The sequence below is a fragment of the Somniosus microcephalus genome, chromosome 4 (assembly GCF_052327205.1).
Source record: "Somniosus microcephalus isolate GS21.2 chromosome 4, FLI_Smic_1.0, whole genome shotgun sequence".
NCBI lineage: Eukaryota > Metazoa > Chordata > Chondrichthyes > Squaliformes > Somniosidae > Somniosus > Somniosus microcephalus.
This window is the reverse complement of record NC_140990.1, coordinates 131,532,000-131,554,988: the sequence shown is the minus strand read 5'-3', so window position 1 is coordinate 131,554,988 and position 22,989 is coordinate 131,532,000. Positions and strand designations below refer to the sequence as shown.

At 46.3% G+C, this 22,989-nt stretch overlaps 2 protein-coding genes across 2 annotated transcripts in view; one reads left to right on the top strand and one right to left on the bottom strand.

The window, feature by feature from the left end:
• The first annotated feature begins 613 nt into the window (after positions 1-613).
• LOC147119778 (uncharacterized) overlaps positions 614-22,989 on the top strand; it is a 45,275-nt gene continuing 22,899 nt past the window's right edge. The window contains exon 1 of the mRNA XM_085985256.1: positions 614-1,320. Within this exon, the coding sequence (XP_085841382.1) occupies positions 685-1,320 (636 nt within the window). The 5' untranslated portion in view covers positions 614-684. The remainder of the gene's footprint in view (positions 1,321-22,989) is intronic.
• Positions 16,346-17,591, bottom strand: LOC147119779 (uncharacterized). Its single transcript, XM_085985254.1, has one exon. It carries the CDS (start codon positions 17,581-17,583, stop codon positions 16,474-16,476), a length of 1,110 nt encoding a protein of 369 aa, XP_085841380.1. The 5' UTR covers positions 17,584-17,591; the 3' UTR covers positions 16,346-16,473.

Genomic DNA, 22,989 nt, shown 5'->3' with positions numbered 1-22,989 from the left:
ACGAACCCATCCAGAGTTGGTGGAGAAAACTGGGAGCAGAGGACAAACTGTCTCGAGATGTGCGGTGAGTATGGATTTCAGCTCAGGGAGTGTGGGATGAGGATTTACAGCTTTGGAGGAGCAAGAGAGGGAAGAATGTTCCCTGGAATCTAGAATTGTCTTCTAAATTTCTGTCCTGTACTTAGAGTGATGAGTTTTGTAAACTCCTTTTACAGGGTATTAGAAGGGGAGGATTTGCAGATGGGAAACTCAAACCAAACATCATGTCAAGATCTGACAGAGTCACTTGATTCATCAGGACCTGAATATCATCAGCCTTTGAATGAGAAGGAGAAATGTTTGCCTCTTCTGTCTGTGGGAAAAGATTTCAAACATCAGTGTGGCTGGAAAAGCACCGAGACACACATGCCCGAGTGAGAGTGTTCCAGTGCACTGACTGGAAAGAGCTTTAACCAGCTACACAGCCTGAAAAAACATTGCACCATTCACAACGGGAAGAAACCATACACGTGTTGTGTGTGTGGACGAGGCTTCAACTGATCGTCCAACCTGGAGAAACACAAGGACACCCGCACCACAGAGAAACCGTGGAAATGTGGGGACTGTGGGAAGGGATTCAGTTCCGTGTCTTAGCTGGAAATTCATCGGAGCTGTCACACTGGGGAGAGACCATTCACCTGCTCCATGTGTGGGAAGGGATTCACTCAGTCATCCACACTGCTGACACACCAGCGAGCTCACACTGGGGAGAGGCCGTTCACCTGCTCCATGTGTGGGAAGGGGTTCCGTTCATCATCCAGCTTGCTGAGACACCAGCAACTTCATACAAGGGAGAGGTCATTCACCTCCTCTGAGTGTGGTAAAGAATTCATTGAGTCCTCTCACCTGCTCAAACACCAGCGAGTTCACACTGGGGAGAAACCATTCATCTGCTCTGAGTGTGGTAAGGGATTCCCTCAGTCATCCAGCCTGCTGATACACCAGCGAGTTCACACTGGGGAGAGGCCCTTAACCTGCTCTGATTGTGGCAAGGGATTCACTCTGCCATCCAGCCTGCTGAGATACCAGCGAGTTCACACTGGGGAGAGGGCATTCACCTGCTCCATGTGTGGGAAGGGATTCACTCAGCCATCCACCCTGCTGACACACAAGCGTGTTCACACTGGGGAGAAGCCGTTGACCTTCTCCAAATGTGGGAAGGGGTTCACTCGGTCATCCAACCTTCTAATTCACCAGGGAGTGCACACCGGAGAGTGGCCATTCACCTGCTCCGAATGTGGGAAGGGATTCACTCAGTCATCCCACCTGCTGACACACCGAGTTCACAAGTGACTGCAGGGGTTGGATTCTGCTGCTATTGCTGCTGTTAATCCTATCATGGACTGAATTGTATTCATTCTGACAGTTGGAGTTTGTTTCTGCTGATGTTAATAACCCCTATAACTGGGCTGGTGTTTAATATTTTGATATTTCAAATATTAAATGTGTTGATATTTGATGTCTCCAAGATAAGAGGAAACTAATTGATGTCCTGTTACTGACTGCTCCATTTTTGGGCCTTTTCTCCTTTCTAACTCGAGATTATTTCAGTTCTCATACTGTCAGATACTCCCATGGACAAGTCCCAGCTCCCCATACCTTCCAGCATGCCTCTCCTAGCCTTCGTATCCAGGGAAGGTCTCGGTAACACGCTCGGGATCAGTAAACACAAAACTGTTAATCACTTTCAGCTACTGGACTTAGCGTGTGTTCCACAGCATCTCCCTTACCTTCGATGTGTGAATAGAGCATCACGCCTGCAAACCTGCTTTCAATTTAAATTTTAATCCACTCAGCAAGTGTATTTAAAAAAATATGTAGAAGTAAACAGATCACATCAAAGAATTGGCAAAGATTTAGAGTCAACAAGATGAACAAGTGAACACATCACGGCCCAATGCCCCAGCTCTATATTCACAGGAGAAAGTCTGTTATCTAACTCCTCGAGTGGACAGAATAGAGAAAGATCCCAACTCTAAGAACATCTAGAATCTGTTGTAAATATCTTTCAAATCCTGACTGGTCCAATCTGTTGGTTTCCTTTCAATTGAAGTGAATGGAAGATGAGAGGGGTGTTGGCAAATGGACCTCAGTTAATTCAGCTTCTGAAAGGTGTTCATGTTTAGTTCATTGGATATTGGGGAAAATGTGGTTGGTATCATTAGAGAGAGAGAGAGGTTTCACTGAGCAACAGCTGGTGTTTGTAACCAACTGGCCTTGGATATTTTCATCATAGAATGTTTCGATCAGAAATATGATGTTGGGATAAGAAAAGTCTGGAGACTAGTGGTTTGTGCTGCCCCAGGAAGGCCACAGTGTTTTTACCTGCTTCTAATGTTGTTGATGTGTGTTGAAGAAAATGCAGACTTGTGTCTCTGGACTGTGCAGTAGCCAGAGACGACCATATTAGGCAATGCCAGCTCCAGTTTGATAAGAGGTTGATGGCAGAGCAAGAGATCCAGCAGTTTTAAGAATTTATCTCCCGTTATCTGCAGACATCGAATGTCGCAGCGTGCTGACAAAATTGGACATAAGACTTTAACCTATTGGGTTAAATTATTGGGATCGATTGTTATAGAATTGAATTGTTATAGAATGGAAAAGTAGTGAAGTTATGCTAAACTTGTATCGAACCTTGGTTAGACCATACTTGGAGCACTGCGTTAAATTCTGGTCATCATATTATAAAAAGGATATAGAGGCACTGGAGAGAGTGTAGAGAAGATTTACAAGGATGATACCAGAAATGGGAGGGTATACCTATCAGGAAAGGATGGACAGGCTGGGTCTCTTTTCTCTTGAAAAAAGAAGGCTGAGTGGTGACCTAATAGAGGTCTTCAAAATTATGAAATGTTTTGATAGAGTAGATACAGAGAGAGTGTTTCCACTTGTGGGGAAGAGCATAACTAGAGGCCATCAATATAAGATAGTCACCAAGAAATCAAATAGGGAATTCAGGAGAAACTTTTTACCCAGAGAGTGGGGAGAATGTGGAACTCGCTACCACAGGGAATGGTTGAAGCGAATAGTATCGATGCATTTAAGGGGAGGCTAGACAAGCATATGAGGGAGAAGTGAATAGAGGGTTATGCTGATAGAGTTAGATGAGGAAAGATGGGAGGAGACTTGAGTGGAGCATAAACACCAACATGGACTGGTTGGGCCGAACGGTGTATTTCTGTGCCGTAGATTCTGTCTAATCCTATTTTCCAAGACACATTGCTCGAAGGGGAAGATAAATGACTCGCATCCCAACGCAATTGTTACTTTTGTCTTCTTTGTAAAATCACAAAGTCTGAGCATAAATTGTGAAATTTAAATTGATTATATGGACTAGAAGTAATTGAATCAGGAAATGTATTTTATAATGATGTGCGTTTTGAAATTGTACTTGGAACATCTCCTCCTTAAAGATCACCCATTGTTCCGTTAGTTTTTCCTGTCAGTCTTATGTTCCATTTTACCCTGGCTAGATCCTTTTACATCCCATTGAAGTTAGCCCTATTCCAGTTTAGAAGTTCCACTCTAGATTGTTCCTTGCTCCTCTCCATTGCTAATCTAAATCTTATGATACGATGATCACTCATATCCAAGTGTTCTCCCACAGACAGTTGGTCGACCTGGCCCGCCGCATTCCCCAGCACCAGATCCAGCAATGTCTCCTTCCTAGTTGGGCCAAGAACATACTGTTCAAGGAAATTCTCCTGAACATAGTTCAGAAATTCCTACCCCTCCTTTCCCTTTGCCCTGGCATTATCCCAGCACGGTGACATAGTGGTTAGCACTGTTGCCTCACAGCGCCAGGGACCTGGGTTCGAATCCAGCCTCGGGCGACTGTCTGTGTGGAGTTTGCACAATCTCCCCGTGTTTGCGTGGGTTTCCTCCGGGTGCTCCGGTTTCCTCCCACAGTCCAAAGATGTGCGGGTTAGGTTGATTGGCTATGATAAATTGACCCTTAGTGTTAGGGGGATTAAATACGTGGGGTTACGGGGATAGGGTGGGATATGTGTTGGTGTAGGGGTTACGGGGATCGGGTGGGATATGTGTTGGTGTAGGGGTTACGGGGATCGGGTGGGATATGTGTCGGTGCAGGCTCGATGGGCCGAAATGGCCTCTATCTGCATTGTGGGTTTTCTGTGATTTCTGTGATTTCTGAATATTTGGGTAAGTAAAGTCCCCCAATATCACCACTTTATAGCTCTTGCATATCTCTGCGATTTCCCTGCAGATTTACTCCTCTACCTCCCTCTCACTATTTGGAGGCCTATAGAATACCCCCAATAGTGTGATCATACCCCTTTTGCTCCTCAACTCTAACCAAATGGATTCTGTCCTTGTCCCTTCAAGAACATCCTCCCTTTCCAACACTACAATGTCTTCCTTAATCAGCACTGACACCCCACCTCCCTTTTTTCCTTCCCTATTGTAATGATCAATAGCATGTCATTCTATAGTGGACACTAGGTGGAGCCGTAGAGCTGTGTAGAGCTGTATACAAGACTACACTACCCAGCTGTATATATATTAAGACTACATTACCCATGAGACACTAGGCTACCCACAAGGCAGCAGTCAAGATGGAAGCCTCCACAGAGACTGTACCTAGTCCACATGGGCTCAATAAAGTAACTAGCAAAAGCTAGCTGTGTTCATAATAAGAATGTCTATTTATTAATGAACATAAGATGGTACCAGGGTGGTGAAGATCTGCTGAAAATTGTGAAAAGCGACATGGAGAATTTGAAGCCACTAGAGCGTTTGAAACTCACAGAAAAAATCGACGACAATTGGCAGACTTTTAAGCAACAATTCGAACTCTACATTGCAGCCATCGGATTTGGTACGAAGCCAGATGCAAGGAAGATAGCGTTGCTGCTTACGGTTGCAGGCCCACAGGCGATAGAGGTATTTAATTCATTTGTATTTAATCCAGATGAGAACAGAGAAAAATTAGAAGATGTGCTAAAAAAATTTGATGCACATTGCTCTCCCAAAAAGAATGAGACTTGTGAAAGACACATCTTCCATTCTCAGACACAGCAACAAAATGAGACTTTTGATAGCTTTATAACTGATCTGAAACTGAAAGCACAGACATGTAATTTCTCTGAGCTGAAATCATCCATGATTCGTGACCAGATTGTGTTTGGTATTCATGATAAAAAAGTCAGGGAATGTCTGTTGAGAGAAACCGAACTAAATTTGGAAAATGCAGTGAAAATATGCCAAGCCAGCGAGCTAGCTCGAAAGCACGCGAAGACTTTCAGTGAAATCAATAATGATGCAATTGTAATGAATGATAATGCTGCTGTCGGTGCTGTGTCCTATAAGGGGAAGAAACATGGGCAGAACAGAAATGAAAAGCAATCGGAGGATGACATTTTTAATTGTAAATGCTGTGGTTACAAACACCAGTTAAGACAATGCCCAGCGTTTGGAAAAATGTGCACAAAGTGTAATGGAAAGAATCACTTTGCCAAACAATGCTTTTCAAAATTACAAACTAAGAAAGGGCAACGAGTTAATGTAATTGAGGGCACTGATTTAAGTGAGACATTTTATGTAGGAATGGTGTCATGTGACAATATCAAAAAGGATACAGAAAATGTGCAGCCCTCAGAAATGGACAATGCTGAACATAAAGTTAATGCAGTAAAAGAGGACAAATGGATGATCCCACTGCAGGTAAATGGAGCATTAGTTACCTTGAAACTAGACACTGGGGCAAAAGCAAACTTAATCAGTATGAGTGACATTAACAATATGAAAGAAAAGCCAAAAATACAGAAAAAGTCAGGACTACTGAAGGACTATAATGGACAGAAAATAGATAGCTTAGGTGTATGCAGACTTAAAGTGACAGTCAAAGACAAAGTGCATCATCTCATGTTTTCTGTTGTGGCTGAAAGGCTTGATTCACTATTGGGTGACAAAGCTTGTGAGGACTTAGAACTGGTCAAAAGAGTCTACCGTGTAAACTGTGCCATAAGCAGACCAGATGACTCGGTGGATTCTGTAGTGAATAATTTCCAGGATGTGTTCAAAGGATTTGGAGTTCTACCATTCACTTACAAGATCCAGCTAAAGCAGGATGCTCAGCCAGTGGTACATGCTCCACGAAGAGTTCCAGCACCTCTGTGTGACCGGCTCAAGAATGAACTGGACAGAATAACCACACTAGGAGTCATCAGGAAAGTCAAAGAGCCAACAGACTGGGTTAACTCCACGGTATGTGTAAAGAAAAAGAACAATGATCTAAGAATATGCATGGATCCAAAGGACTTAAAATGCAAACATAAAACGTGAACACTACCAGATTCCCAAGCGAGAAGAAATCACCAGTGAAATGTCAGGTGCCAGATACTTTACAAAGCTCGATGCCTCACAAGGATTTTGGCAACTAAAACTGGATGAAGAGAGCAACAAATACTGTACCTTCAACACACCATTTGGCAGGTATTGTTTGCTCAGAATGCCTTTCGGGATAATATCTGCATCTGAAATCTTTCATAGAGCAATGGAACACATAATTGAAGGTCTGGAAGGAGTTCGGGTCTATGCTGATGACATCATCATCTGGGGCTCCACACTGAAAGAACACAATGAACACAAAGAACACAGAGCATACACCGGAATGGACTGAAGCTCAACAAAGCCAAGTGTCAGTTTGACGTCCAGGAAGTCAGTTTCCTAGGAGATAATCTATCTGGTAAAGGAATAGAGCCAGATATGGAAAAAGTAAACGCCATACTCAAAATGCTCCGACCCACTGACAAAAAAGGAGTGCTACGCATCATGGGGATGATAAACTTCATTGGAAAGTTCATTCCTAACTTGTCAGCCAAGACAGCCTGTCTGCGAGACCTGCGACATAAAACAAATGAGTTCGCATGGACAGAAAGACATGAACAAGAGTGGATAAACCTCAAAACAGTGCTGACAACCACACCTGTACTCATCTTCTTTGACCCAACAAAAAGAATCAAAGTGTCAACGGATGCATCAAAAGATGGCTTAGGTGTGGTCTTGCTTCAAGCAGAGGATGAAGATTGGAAGCCTGTTGCCTATGCCTCCAGGTCTATGACTGATACTGAGTGTCGATACGCCCAGATTGAAAAGGAATGTCTAGGCTTGGTAGTTGGACTAGAAAAGTTTCATGGCTACATATATGGACTTCCCACCTTCACAGTTGAGACAGATCACAGCCCTCTGGTTGCCATCATAAAAAAAAACCTGAATGAGATGTCTCCAAGAATTCAACGACTCATGATGAAGCTGCAAATATATGACTTTGAACTGATCTACACACCAGGCAAATACATAGTGTTAGCAGATGCACTATCCCGAGCACCCACAATGAGTCATGTGAGCTCTACTGAAGAAGACGTGGATGTTCATGTGAGTATGGTCACTGCTGCGCTGCCCGTGTCAGTCACAAAATCAAAGCAAATAGCAGAAGAAACAGTAAAAGATACAGTATTACAAACAGTAATAGAGAACATTCATCATGGTTGGCCAAAAGGTTCCTGTCCAAAATATTTTCACATAAGGTCAGAATTGAATGTCGCAAGTGGACTATTACTAAAACAGAACAGAATAGTCATTCCACAGGCTCTACATCAAGACATGCTCAAAGGATTCATGAGGGACACCTCGGAATTTAAAAATGCAAAAGGAGAGCAAGGGACACTGTTTATTGGCCTGGCATAAATAAGGACATTGAGAACATGATAGGCAAATGTGAGACATGTCAGAAACACCAAAACAAACAAGCAAAGGAACCAATGATAGTAGCTGACATACCAACAGCAGCATGGCAAAAGGTTGGTATGGACCTTTTTCATTTAAATGGTATAGATTATCTAATAGTGATTGACTACTATTCTAACTATCCTGAGATGGCGCTGCTCTCAAGCACCACAGCAAGCAGTGTCATAATGCATGTGAAATCCATCTTCGCCAGACATGGAATTCCCAGGATTGCCGTTAGCGACAGTGGTCCGTGCTTCAACTGTAAGGAGTGGCAACAGTTTGCAGCACATTATGACTTTCAGCACATCACATCCAGTCCTTTGTATGCTCAGTCAAATGGTAAGGCAGAGAAAGGTGTTCAAGTTCTCAAGCAGCTACTGAAGAAAGCGACAGAAAGCAAGTCTGATCCTTATCTCGCCCTACTGAGCTACCGAGCCTCACCTTTAGACTGTGGTTCTTCACCTGCTGAACTACTAATGGGTCGCAAGTTGCGCACCACGCTACCCTGCTGTGCAAAAGAACAGCAAAGTGAGGAACTGAGACAGAGAATTCAACTGTTAAAGCTGAAACAGAAATCATACGATGACAAGTCATTCAAAGCTCTAAAACCATTGACAAGGGATGATGTTGTCAGGATTGAGGATCCAAATGCATGGAACAGGAATGCTACAGTTCTTGAGGAAGTAGGACCAAGGTCATACACTGTTAGAACTGAGGAAGGACATATTCTCAGGAGGAACCGCCGTTCCCTCCTAAAAACACAAGAGACTATTCAAGACCAGATTGATGACAATGCCGCAACTGCATCTTGTCATTCACCGCCAGAACAATCTCATGAAGTCCCATCAGACTTACTCGTGTTGAGAAGATCCACACGTGAAGTAAAAGAGCCTGATAGACTTAATCTTTAAGTACAATGTAAAGCTTTGAAAATGTGTTGACTGTTTTGAAAATGTTTATGTTTATAGAGCACTAACAAAAGTGTTACTGATATTATCTTTATTGTTTTCTTGAAAGTTGATTGATATTGATTTTGTTAAACCTCAAAGAAAGGGGGATGTAATGATCAACAACATGTCATTCTATAGTGGACACTAGGTGGAGCCGTAGAGCTGTGTATAAGACTACACTACCCAGCTGTATATATATTAAGACTACATTACCCATGAGACACTAGGCTACCCACAAGGCAGCAGTCAAGATGGAAGCCTCCACAGGTACTGTACCTAGTCCACATGGGCTCAATAAAGTAACTAGCAAAAGCTAGCTGTGTTCATAAGAATGTCTATTTATTAATGAACATAAGACCTATGTTTTCTGAACACCTTGTACCCTTGAATATTAAGTGCCCAGTCCTCACCGTTTTTAAGCCACATTTCTTTATTGCCGCATCGCTAATTGTGCTTGTAGCTCACCAACCTTATTGATCACACTTTGTGCATTTACGTACATGCATTCTAAACACATTTTTGAATTTTTCGTAGTCTTCCTTAGTCTGCTTCTGTCTAATATGGTACTACTTCCGTCTCTAGTACACAATCAGAGTGTGTTTTTGCTGATAACCCCTATACATGGGCTGGAGATTACTATTCTGTATAAATATTGAATAAAGCAGCTTTGTTTCAAACACAGTGTATTGAATATTTGATTTCTCCTTGACCAGAGGAGACTAATTGATGTTCTGTTACCCACTGTTCCATTTTGGGGCTTTTCTTACTCTTGATTATATCACTTCTCACCTAGTTCACCACCTACCACATCTAACCCCAAGCTGGTTCCGTTTGACTACATGGCTTGTGGGTGTCATAGACTGAACTACAGTGTCTCACTTTATACTCATCTGAAATTCCTTTCAACCAACCCTTGAAAGAACTCTCTTGCTTCAGATTTGAAATCAGTTATTGTGTGCATGGTTTAACACTTCTTGGATCCGGTTAGTACAACTCCTCCACAGGTCCTGCATGTGACAGCCTTTGGAATGTTCTGATCTTTGTCATTGTCTTTGCTGATTGTGATGGTGTCCTTAATTTAATCTCATGGACCTAACATACCGTGCACTATTTCCTGCATCGAGATCATTGTTTCAAATACTGAGCTTGAGCACAGAGCTTGGAGACAGAGCCGGGAGATTCGCAAACGCAGTGATTCAGAAGCAGAGTGGGCGCAGAAATTGGTGGAGAGGAAGAAGGCGGTGGAGATGTCTGAGTGAAAAGGAGGAGTGGAGCTACAGAACCCAAGTTAATAGGCACAAGAGTAGAGCTGTGGGACAGTGAAAGGAGCGGCCGCAGATAAAGACAGGCCCAAGAGCCTGGAGGGAGCGCCAGTGTCAGGGAGCGAGGTATGTGACCTCAGCACAAGGGAAGGAGCAGATTGGGGAGGGATTGTTTTTAAGTTTCAAGTTTATTTCTGTTAAGTTACTTAAAAACAAAAGTTAGTTAATAGTCAAATAATTAAAGGCACAGCAGGGCAACTGGGTCCAGCGGATGCACATCCTGTGCCTTTCCACCATCTACAAGGCACAAGTCAGGAGTGTGATGGAATACTCTCCACTTGCCTGGATGAGTGCAGCTCAAACAACACTCAAAAAGCTTGAAACCATCCAGGACAAAGCAGCCCGCTTGACTGGCACCCCATCCACCACCTTAAACATTCACTCCCTTCACCACTGGTGTACCATGGCTGGAGTGTGTACCATCTACAAGATGCACTGCAGCAACTTGCCAAGGCTTCTTCGGCAGCACCTCCCAAACCCGCGACCTCTTCCAACTAGAAGGACGAGGGCAGCAGATGCTTGGGATCACCACCACCTCCAAGTTCCCCTCCAAGTCACACACCATCCTGAGTTAGACGTATATCACCGATCCTTCATCGTCGCTGGGTCAAAATCCTGGAACTCCCTCCCTAACAGCACTGTGGGAGTACCTTCACCACACGGACTGCAGCAGTTCAAGAAGGCGGCTCACCACCACCTTCTGAAGGGCAACTAGGGGTGGGCATTAAATGCTGGCCTTGCCAGCGATGCCCAGATCTCATGAAAGAATAAAAAAAAATTGTGGGAACTACAGGACGCCTCCCGTGTCCTGGACAACCACATGTGCAGGAGGTGTCGTCAGCTGGAGGAGCTCGAGCTCCGGGTTTCGGAGCTTGAGCAGCAGCTGGTGTCACTGTGGTGCATCCGCGACGCTGAGAGCTACGTGGATAGCATGTTTCAGGAGGTGGTCACCCCGCAGCTAATGAGTGCGCAGGCAGAGAGGGAATGGGTGACTGCCAGACAGAAGAGGAGGACCAGGCAGGTAGTGCAGGAGTCCCCGGAGTGCATCTCGCTCTCCAACCAGAATTCTGTGCTGAGTACTGGTGAGGGTGATGGTTCCTCTGGGGAGTACAGCCAGAGCCAAGTCCATGGCACCATGGGTGGCTCAGCTGCACAGGGGTGGAGGAGGAAGACAGGGAAAGCAATAGTGGTAGGGGAATCAATAGTTAGGGGAGCAGACAGGCGTTTCTGCAGCTGCAGACCTGACTCCAGGATGGTATGTTGCCTCCCTGCTGCCAGGGTTAAAGATGTCACTGAGTGGCTGCAGGACACTCTGAGGGGGGTGTGTGAACAGCCAGAGGTCGTTGTCCATATCGGTACCAACAACATAGGTAGAAAGAGGGATGAGGTCCTGCAGACAGATTTTAGGGAGCTGGGACAGAGATTAAAAAGCAGGACCTCAAAGGTAGTAATCTCTGGATTACTCCCGGTGCCACGCGCGAGTGAGTATAGAAATAGGAGGATAGAGCAAATTAATGTGTGGCTGGAGAGATGGTGCAGGAGGGAGGGCTTCAGATTCCTGGGGAATTGGGGCCGGTTCTGGGGAGGTGGGACCTGTACAGGCCGGATGGGTCGCACCTCAGCAGAGCCGGTACCAATATCCTCGCAGGAAGGTTTGCTAGTGCTGTTGGGGGGGGTTTAAACTAAGTTGGCAGGGGGATGGGCACCAAGATGTAATATTAGAAAGGGGAAATAAAGTGCTCAAAGGATTGGGAGAGGCAGAGAGCACTAAAGTAATAAATAGTAAGGTATTAGGTGGGGTCAAACTAAGAGAGAATACAGGATGGTCTAAGATGGGTTTGCAGTGTATGTATGTGAACGCACGAAGTGTAGTAAACAAGGTCAGTGTGCTGCAGGCACAAATAGTCACATGGGAATATGATGTTGTGGCAATAACTGAGACCTGGCTCAAAAGGGCAGGATTGGGTATTAAATATTCCTGGTTATAAAGTGTTCAGGAAAGATAGGAGGTGGTGTGGCAGTATTGGTCAAGGAGAATGTTACAGTGCTGGAGAGGGAGGATGTCCTGGAGGGGTCAAGGACAGAATCTATATGACTAGAGTTAAGAAATAATAGAGGTACCATTACACTACTAGGTGTATTCTATAGACCACCAAATAGTGGGAAAGATATAGAGGAGCAAATTTGCAGAGAAATTACAGAGAGGTGCAAGAACTATAGAGTAGTGATAATGGGGGACTTCAACTATCCTAATATAGACTGGGATAGTAATAGTGTTAAGGGCAGAGAAGGGGAAGAATTTCTGAAGTGTGTTCAGGAGAACTTTCTTGATCAGTACGTTTCTGGCCCAATGAGGGAGGAGGCATTGCTGGATCTGGTTCTGGGGAATGAGATGGGTCGAGTGGAGCAAGTGTCAGTAGGTGAACATTGAGGGAACAGTGATCATAGTATCATAAGGTTTAGATTATCTATGGAAAAGGATAGGGAGCAATCTAGAGTAAAAATGTTTAACTGAGGGAAGGCCAATTTCAGTGGGATGAGAACGGATCTGGCCCGGGTAAACTGGAATCAAAGATTTGCAGCAAAACTGTAATGGGACAATGGGCTGCCTTTAAAGAGGGAATAGTTCAGGTAGAGTTGAGGTACATTCCCACAAGGGGGAAAGGCAGGGCAACTAAAGTCAGGGCTCCCTGAATGACGAAAGAGATAGAGAATATGATGAAGCAGAGAAAGAGCGCGTATGACAGATGTCAGGTTGCAAATACATCTGAGAATCAAGCTAAATATAGAAAGGTCAGAGGAGAAGTGAAAAGAAAATAAGGGGCAAAGAGAGGGTATGAGAATAGAATGGCAGCCAACATAAAAGTTAATCCAAAAGTCTTCTACAGGCATTTAAATAGTAAACAGGTAGTAAGAGGAGGGGTAGGGCCGATTAGGGACCATAAAGGAGACCTATGCATGGAGGCAGAGGGTATGGCTGAGGTACTAAATGAGTACTTTGCATCTGTCTTCACCAAGGAAGAGGATGCTGCCATAGACATAGTAAAGGAGGAGTTAGTGGAGATACTTGATGGGATAAAAATTGATAAAAAGGAGGTATTAGCAAGGCTGGCTGTACCTAATGTAGATAAATCACCAGGAGTGGATGGGATGCATCCTAGGATGCTGAGGGAATTGAGGGAGGTACTGGCCATAATATTCCAATCCTCCTCCATAGATACAGGGGTGGTGCCAAAGGACTGGAGAATTGCAAATGTTATGCCATTGTTCAAAAAAGCATGTAAGGATAAACCCAGCAACTACTGGCCAGTCAGTTTAACTTCGGTAGTGGGGAAGCTTTTAGAAACAGTAATCAGGGACAAAATTAATAGTCACTTGGATAGGTGTGGATTAATTAAGGAAAGCCAGCACAGATTTGTTAAAGGCAAATCGTCTTTAACCAACTTGATCAAGTTTTTTGATGAGGTAACAGAGAGGGTTGATGAGGGCAATGCAGTTGATGTGGTATACATGGATTTCCAAAAGGCGTTTGATAAAGTGCCACATAATAGACTGGCCAGCAAAGTTGAAGCCCATGGAATAAAAGGAACAGGCAGCATGGATACGAAATTGGCTAAGTGATAGGAAACAGAGTGGTGCTGAATGGTTGTTTTTCGGACTGGAGGAAGGTATACAGTGGTGTTCCCCAGGGGTCAGTTCTAGGACCACTGCTTTTCTTGATATATATTAATGGCTTCGACTTGGGTGTACAGAGCACAATTACCAAATTTGCAGATGACACAAAACTTGGAAGTATTGTGAACAGTGAGGAGGAGAGTGATAGACTTCAGGAAGACATAGACAGGCTGGTGAAATGGACGGACACGTGGCAGATGAAATTTATGCAGAAAAGTGTGAAATGATACATTTTGGAGGAAAGAATGAGGAGAGGACATGTAAACTAAATGGTACAATCCTAAAGTGGGTGCACAAACAGAGAGACCTGGGGGTATGTGTGCACAAATCCTTGAAGGTGGCAGGGCAGGCTGAGAAAGCAGTTAAAAAGGCTTACGGGACCATGGACTTAATAAATAGAGGTATAGAGTACAAAAGTGTGGAAATGATGATGAAACACTGGTTCGGCCCCAACTGGAGAACTGTGTCCAATTCTGGGCACCACACTTTAGGAAGGATGTGAAGGCCTTACTGAAGGCGCAGGAAAGATTTACGAGAATGATTCCAGGGATGAGGGACTTCAGTTATGTGGATAGACTGGAGAAGCTGGGGTTGTTCTTCCTGGAGCAGAGAAGATTGAGAGATTTGATGGAGGTGTTCAAAATCATGAGGGGTCTAGACAGAGTAGATAGAGAGAAACTGTTACCATTGGCGGGAGGGTCGAGAACCAGAGGACACAGATTTAAGGTGATTGGCAGAAGAACCAAAGGTGACATGGGGAAAAACTTTTTACGCAGTGAGTGGTTAGGATCGGGAATGCACTGCCTGAAAGGGTGGTGGAAGCAGATTCAATCGTGGCTTTCAAAAGGGGATTGGATGAGTACCTGAAGGACAAAAATTTGCAGGGCTACGAGGGAAGGGTGGGGGAGTGGGACTAGCTGAAGTGCTCTTGCAGAGAGCCGGCACGATCTCAATGGGCCGAATGGCCACATTCTGTGCTGTAACCATTCTATGATTCTATGAACACGTTAAACCTTCATAGAATAATTTCCAGTCATTTTTAGACTGGAAACTTAACCCTGCCGTTTCACTTTCAGTCAGGAACAGATCGCAGTTTGACACCAATCTCTGATTTGACAGCACGTTTCCAGCATTCACTGTTGTTCTTCCTGACTCTAAACAGAGTTGTAAAGGAGCCTTCTGTTCCATGCCCAGGAGCTCTGACCCATGGGAGAGCAGCTGGGACACATTCCTTACAGGCCTCAAGATTAACCTGCACGGGGACATTGCTGTCAGTGAAGAGAGACGAGAAAGACCAAAGTGCCGTTTGCCCCTCTCAGTGTGGCCCTGAAGGACTGTGTCCAGGCTGTAGTTCTGTTCCCGCCGTACGATCCTCCCCCCAGATTGTCCTTTCTGAGCTCCAGCCAGGTGATGCTAAACACTCAGGTGGGAACGACGAAAATCCACAACAATGTGTTTAAAGCAAGCTGATTTATTTGACATATATCCAAAATATTAACCCCTGTAACTGGGCTGGAGTGTATTAACATCAGCAGAAACAAACCCCAGCTGCCAGAATGAACATGGTTCAGTCCGGGATGTGATTAACAGCAGCAATAACAGCAGAATCCAACCTCTGCAGTCACTTGTGAACTCGCTGGTGTGTCAGCAGGTGGGATGACCGAGTGAATCCCTTTCCACACACGGAACAGGTGGTCTCTCCCCAGTGTGAACTCGCTGGTGTTTCCGCAGGTTGGATGAACAAGTGAATTCCTTCCCACACACAGAGCAGATGAACAGCCTGTCCCCTTTGTGACTGCGCCAATGAATTTCCAGCTCAGACAGGGAACTGAATCCCTTCCCACAATCCCCACATTTCCCCGGTTTCTGCATGGTGTGGGTATCCTTGTGTCTCTCCAGGTTGGCTGATCAGTTGAAGCCTCGTCCACACACAGAATTCGTGTACGGTTTCTCCCCGCTGTGAATGGTGCGATGTTTTTTCAGGCTGTGTAACTGGTTAAAGCTCTTTCCAGTCAGTGCACTGGAACACTCTCACTCGGGTGTGCGTGTCTCAGTGCTTTTCCAGTCACACTGATGTTTGAAATCTTTTCCCACAGACAGAACAGACAAACATTTCTCCTTCCACATTCAAAGCCTGATGATATTCAGGTCCTGATGAATCGAGTGACTCTGTCAGATCTTGACGTGATGTTTGGTTTGAGTTTCCCAAATCCTCCCCTTCTAATACCCTGTAAAAGGAGTTTACAAAACTCATCATTGTAAGTATAGGACAGAAATTCAGAACAGACAATTCTAGTTTCTAAAGAACATTCTTTCCTCTCTTGTTCCTCCAAAGCTGTAAATCCCCGTCCCACACATTGTCCCGCCTCTCTGTGTTAAAATCCAAACAAATCGCACGTCTCAAGATAGTTTTTCCTCCTCTACCTGTTTTCACCACCAACTCTCGCTGGGTTCAGTTGCACATTCACTGGTTACCCTCCCTCTCCTCCCCTGAAGGTGCTGACTCTGGCTGGGTTCAGTTCTACACTCACTGGTTCCCCTCCTTCTCCTCCCCTGAAGGTACTGACTCTGGGTGGGTTCAGCAGGTTGGATGACTGAGTGAATCCCTTCCCACACACGGAGCAGGTGAATGGCTTCTCCCCAGTGTGAACTCACTGGTGTTCAGTAAGGTGGGATGACTGAATGAATCCCTTCCCACACTCGGGGCAGGTGAACAGCCTCTGCCCGGTGTGAACTCACTGGTGTTTCAGAAGGTCGGATGACTGAGTGAATCCCTTCCCAAACTCGGAGCAGGTGAACTGTCTCTCCCCAGTGTGAACTCGCTGGTGTTTCAGAAGGTCGGATGACTGAGTAAATCCCTTCCCACACACGGAGCAGGTGAACGGCCTCTCCCCGGTGTGAACACGCTGGTGTGTCAGCAGGGTGGATGACCGAGTGAATCCCTTCCCACACTCGGAGCAGGTGAACAGCCTCTCCCCAGTGTGAGTACGCTGGTGTACAGTGAGTTCAGATGATCGCCTGAACCCAGCCCTGCAGCGAGAGCACCTGAATGGTCTCTCGTCAGTGTGAACACGATGATGGGACGTCAGTTCCCCGGAACTTTTAAAGCACTTCCCACAGTCCGGGCATTTAAAAGGTCTCTCCTCAGTGTGAACTCGCCAGTGCTGCAGCAGGTTGGATGACCGAGTGAATCCCTTCCCACACTCGGTGCAGGTGAACGGTCTCTCCCCAGTGTGAACTCGCTGGTGTTTCAGAAGGTCGGATGACTGAGTGAATCCTTTCCCACACTCAGAGCAGGTGAACGGCCTCTCCCCGGTGTGAGTGCGCTGGTGTGTCAGCAGGTGGGATGACTGAGTGAATCCCTTCCCACACTCGTAGCAGGTGAATGGTCTCTCCCCAGTGTGAGTGCGCTGGTGTGTCAGCAGGTGGGATGACTGAGTGAATCCCTTCCCACACTCAGAGCAGGTGAATGGCCTCTCCCCAGTGTGAACTCGCTGGTGTACAGTGAGGTGAGATGATCGCCTGAACCCAGACCCGCAGTGAGAGCACCTGAATGGTCTCTCATCAGTGTGAACACGCTGATGGCGCGTCAGTTCCCCGGAACTTTTGTAGCACTTCCCGCAGTCCGGGCATTTAAAAGGTCTCTCGTCAGTGTGAACTCGCTGGTGTGTCAGCAGGTTGGATGAATTAGTGAATCCCTTCCCACACTCAGAGCAGGTGAATGGCCACTCCCCGGTGTGACTGCGCTGGTGTCTCAACAGGCCAGAGGATCGGATGAAGCCTCGTCCACACACAGAACACGTGTACGGTTTTTCCCCGCTCTGAACGGTGCTTTCTGCTTCCATGTTCAAAGGTCCTGATGAATCGAGTGACTCTGTCAGATCTTGACGTGATGTTTGGTTTGAGTTTCCCGTCTGCAAATCCTCCCCTTCTAACACCCTGCAAAATGAATTTGAAACAGGAAAAAGGGAGGGTGAGAGAGAACCCACAAAAACATAAAGGCAGGTTGTGAAATTGAGCTGAATGAATCTAGGAATTTGTGGGGCCGGCACTAGAAAAAAGTGAACATGAAAGCTGCCGGATTGTCGTAAAAACCCAACTGGTTCTCTGAAGTCCTTCAGGGAAGGGAACCCGCCACCCGGTCTGGGCCTACACAAGACTCTGGTCTCTATGGGAGGAGAGAGAGCGAGGTGGGGGGAGGGGTGAAGGAGAGCGACTTTATACATCTGTAACTTGACTAGAACTTTGACAGCACCTCCCAAACACGCGACCTCCACCACCTAGAAGGACAAGGGCAGCAGGTGCATGGGCACACCATCATCTCCCAGTTCCCCTCCAAGTCACACACTATCCTGACCTGGGCATATATTGCCGTTCCTACATTGTCGCTGGGTGAAAGTCCTGGAGCTCCTCACCTAACAGCATTCTTCACCACACGGACTGCAGAGGTTCAAGAAGGAGGCCCAGCATCACCTTCTCAACGGGCAACTGGGGACTGGCAATATCTGCTGGCCTTGCTAGTGACACCAACATCGAATGAATTTTAAAAATCTGTATCTATAAAATGGATTGAAAGCCTCTACAGAAATACTTGTTCCTAAAACGATAATCTTTTACACTGTACAGAGTGTCTGTTTAGCAACTTAATCTCCCCTAGAATCCACCTCCCTCCACAGTCCCACATTGGAAATTGCTGGGTCCCACTGGGCTCAGAAGTACTGGGGGTTAAACCCAGCAGCTTCTCCCCCCTCTCCACTCCAGCTCAAACTGTTGCAACAAAAAAGCCCTACACAGGACAGGGACTGAGTTCCACATCCACCACCCACCCTGATGCTAACTGGCTCAGAATTGCTCCCTCTGCTGTATAAATGCAAGTTGTTGTGTTTCTTGTCTGGGGAGGGGCTGCACCCGGGGTTAATGGTGCCGGGGTCCTGGCCGCACGTCCGCCGGCTCTGACTCGGGGCCTGAGACCCGCACTCGGTGTTGCTGAGGGATTCCAACCCTGGGACTGTACATGGGGATTCCGACCCTGGGACTGTACATGGGGATTCCAACCCTGGGACTGTACATGGGGATTCCAACCCTGGGACTGTACATGGGGATTCCAACCCTGAGGCTGTACATGGGGATTCTAACCCTGAGACTGTACATGGGGAATCCAACCCTGGGACTGTACATGGGGATTCCAACCCTGGGACTGTACATGGGGATTCTAACACTGGGACTGTACATGGGGATTCCAACCCTGGGACTGTACATGGGGATTCCAAACCTAGGACTGTACATGGGGATTCTACCCCTGCGACTGTACATGGGGATTCCAACCCTGGGACTGTACATGGGGATTCCAACCCTGGGATTGTACATGGGGATTCCAACCCTGGGACTGTACATGGGGATTCTAACACTGGGACTGTACATGGGGATTCCAACCCTGGAACTGTACATGGGGATCCCAACCCTGGGACTGTACATGGGGATTCCAACCCTGGAACTGTACATGGGGATTCCAACCGTGGGACTGTACATGGGGATTCTAACCCTGGGACTGTACAAGGGGGTCCCAGGTCTGGGGCTCTTCTAATACAATTGTGTGGGATGTTAACCGTATGCTTTGCTTTTACCAGCACCGTCAGGAGAGATGGTGAGAAATCCGAAGTGTGGAGAGTTTGAATCAAATACCAGATGGCTTGCATCCCTGGTTGCTAAGGGAATTGGGGAAGGAGACAGAAGGGCTTGCCATAATTTTCCAATCTTCCCTAGATTTGGGGGAGGTGCCTGAGGATTGCAAAGTGGCAAATGTGACCCCATTGTTCAAGAAAGGGTGTAAGGAAAATCAAAGAAACTGCAGGCCGGTCAGTTTAACATCAGTGGTAGGTAAAGTTTCAGAAACAATAATCAAGGAAAAAAATGAACGGGCATTTGGAGAGGTTTAAGCTAATTAAGGAAAGCCAACACGGTTTGTAAAAGGCAGATCGTGTTTGACTAATCTAATTGAATTTTTTGATGCAATAACAGGGAGGATTGATGAAGGGAATGCAATGGATTTGTCGACATGGATTGTAGGAAGGTGTTTGACAAAGTTCCACATAGAAAGCTGGTTAACAAAATTGAGACTCATGGAATAGGTGGGTCAGTGGCAGCTTGGATAAGGAATTGGCTTAAGGATAGAAAACAGCGAGTTGTGGTAAATGGCTGTTTTTCAGACTAGAGGATGGTGGACAGTGGTGTTCCCCTAGGGTCAGTGCTGGGGCTTTTTTTGATATATATAAATGACCTGGACATTGGAATACAGAGTTGAATTTCTAAATTTGCCGATGACACCAAACTTGGGGGTGTGGCAAACAGTGATGATGATATCAATCAACTGCAACAGGACATAAAAAGGCTAGCAGAATGGGCAGACAAGTGGCAGATGGAATTTAATACAGAGAAGTGTGAGGTGATGCATTTTGGCAGAAGGAACAGGGAGAGGCAATATTCACTTAATGGCACAGTTTTAAAGAGTGTGCAGGGACAGAGGGACCTGGGAGTTAATGTGCATAGGTCCCTGAAGGTGGCGGGACATAGTGAGAGAGTGGTTAACAAAGCATATGGGATCTTGGGCTTCATAAATAGAGGTATTGAGTACAAAAGTAGAGAAGTAATGCTCAACCTTTATAAAGCGCTGGTTGGGCCACAACTGGAGTATTGTGTCCAGTTCTGGTCACCACACTTTAGGAAGGATGTGAAGGCCCTTGAGAGGGTTCAGAGGAGATTTACCAGAATGGCTGTGGGAGTGGAGGACCTTAGGTACAAGGATAGGTTGGAGTAGCTGGATTTGTTTTCATTAGAGCAAAGGAGGTTGAGGGGTGATTTGATAGAGGTGTACGAGATTATTGTAGTGTATGTACTTTGAAGAAGGAACTATATTTTGCAGCCCCTGTATACTGCAGTACCAGTAGTGACCACCCCTGTATATAAGCCTGTGTGGTAGTTCCAGTTTTGTCTCCACTCAGTAAACACCTGTTATAACCAACTCCTGCAGTCCGTGTCTCAATTACACACGGACGTAACACTGCCGACGAACACTGCCGACGAACAGATCCGAACTTACCTACAGTTCTGCACCACCTCATGGGGATCCATCCCTGAAGGGAAGTTGTTAGATGTCAAGGCCAGAAGGAAGAAAAGAAAAAAAAAACAAACAGAAGAAACGGGCGTCGACCGTGGGCAACCGCCGCTGATTCATCGAATTCGAAGATTTGCAGGAGAGGCTGTCGAGAGCGGGGCTTGGTTATCCTGTCTATGGTGTTCCAGCTAATCGGGCTGGTGGCAGGTAGTACACTGGTCCTTCCTGGGCTGCAGCGGGCTAGAGCTCGATCGGGTGGCTTTTCAACGGGGCCGAGCAGCGTTGTCGGGAAGAGGAGAGAGAGAGGGTGGAGCACACAGGGCGTGGCCGGTGCTACGAAGCCGGGCAGCGTACAGACCCGAGAAGAGGGAGGAAAGTGTCCCATAGGGTTTGCTCTGACGACGGGAACAGTAATTGAAATAAAAGAAATTAGAAGCGCAGAAAGCCGCGAGGAGCTGCAGTTTGCCACGGGGACCGCGGAGAGCGGCGTTAGCAGCAGCGCGGGGGGGGGGGGGAAGTGCGCGAAGACCATAGGGCGTCGCCATCAAGGCATAAAAACGCCAGCAACAGCGCTAGCAGCAGCGGAGAAGACAGAAAGCGCGGGAGGCGCCATCTTAATCCAGCGGGGAAGAAGGCAAAGCGCGGGAGGCGCCATTTTGTTCAATCGGGGAAGAAGGCAAAGCGCGGGAGGCGCCATCTTAGATCTCCAAGATGCCGAAGACTGGCAATATCACTGCCTTCGATAATGCAATAGAAGACTGGACCACGTATGTGGAAAGAGTCGAAGTATATTGCAAGGCAAATGAAGTAGCCGATGAGAAAAAGGCATCGGTACTACTAAACTTAATGGGCGCAAGAACGTACGGCCTATTGCGGAACCTGATCATTCCAGCCAAACCGATGGCGAAGAGTTTTAACAAAATTGTTGATATCCTACAGGAACACCTAAATCCTACACCGCTGCTGATAGCAGAAAGATTTAAATTCCACAAGAGAAATCAGCATAAAGATGAGAGCAATGCTGATTGCCTTACGGAACTACACAAGCTATCAAAGCACTGCCAGTTCGGAGCAGGACTGGCAGATATCCTACGGGACAAATTTGTCTGTGGACTCCTGAGTGAAGGAACCCAGAAGAGGTTACTCTCAGAGAAAGAGCTGACGCTAGATAAGGCTTTCAGCGTGGCAGTATCGTACGAAGCAGCAGCAAGGGGAGCTGCAGAAATACAGCAAAAGCCACAGGAATACGGCACCCATGAAATGACACGGGGATTTGAAAAATGTTATCGCTGCGGCAGAACAACCCATGACCAGAAGGACTGCTGGTCCAAGGACAAAATATGCAGGCAATGCGGAAAGATGGGACGCATTGCATGAGTTTGCAGGTCAGGGAAGAAGACTAACGACAACAAAAAGGCCACTAAGGAACAGTACAGGAAAGTACAAAAGATGACGGACAGTAGTTCCGAAGACCAGAAGAGCGATAGTGAATCCGGGAACAAGAGACTAAGCTGTCTCAAACTTCACAACGTAATCACAAAAGAGGATCACCGAACCATTTGGGTCACCCTCCCGATAGCAGGGTCCCAAGTCAAAATGGAATTGGATACAGGATCAGCCCTGACCGTCATGAATCGACGAGACTACGAGCGGCTATTCTCACACATACCCTTGAAAGACACATCCATTGTCTTGAAGACATATACGGGGCAGAAAGTATATACCCCAGAGGGAAAATAAGGGTGCCTGTCAAATACAATGGCAAGGATATACAGAAATTGTATCTGTACATACTGCAAGATGGTGGACCACCGTTATTGGGACGCGAATGGATCAGAAAGATAAGTTTAGACTGGCACTCCATTCAGGTGGCTGGTAAAAAGGATGATGACGTCACACCTGGACGATTGTCAAAAATCTTAGCTAACGCTAAAGAGGTATTTCAACAAGAACTGGGAACTCTTAAAGGCATAACTGCCTCAATGAAAATAGAAGAGAATGCAATTCCCAAGTTTTTCAAAGCAAGACCGGTACTGTATGCAATTCGCCCAGCCATCGAGGCAGAGCTGGAGAATCTGGAGAATGCAGGCGTGTTATCTAAGGTGGACTGGAGCGAGTGGGCGACACCCATCGTTCCTGT

Coding starts and splice junctions, on each gene's coding strand:
- LOC147119779 (XM_085985254.1), bottom strand. CDS start 17,583: ATGGAAGCAGAAAGCACCGTTCAGAGCGGGGAAAAACCGTACACGTGT.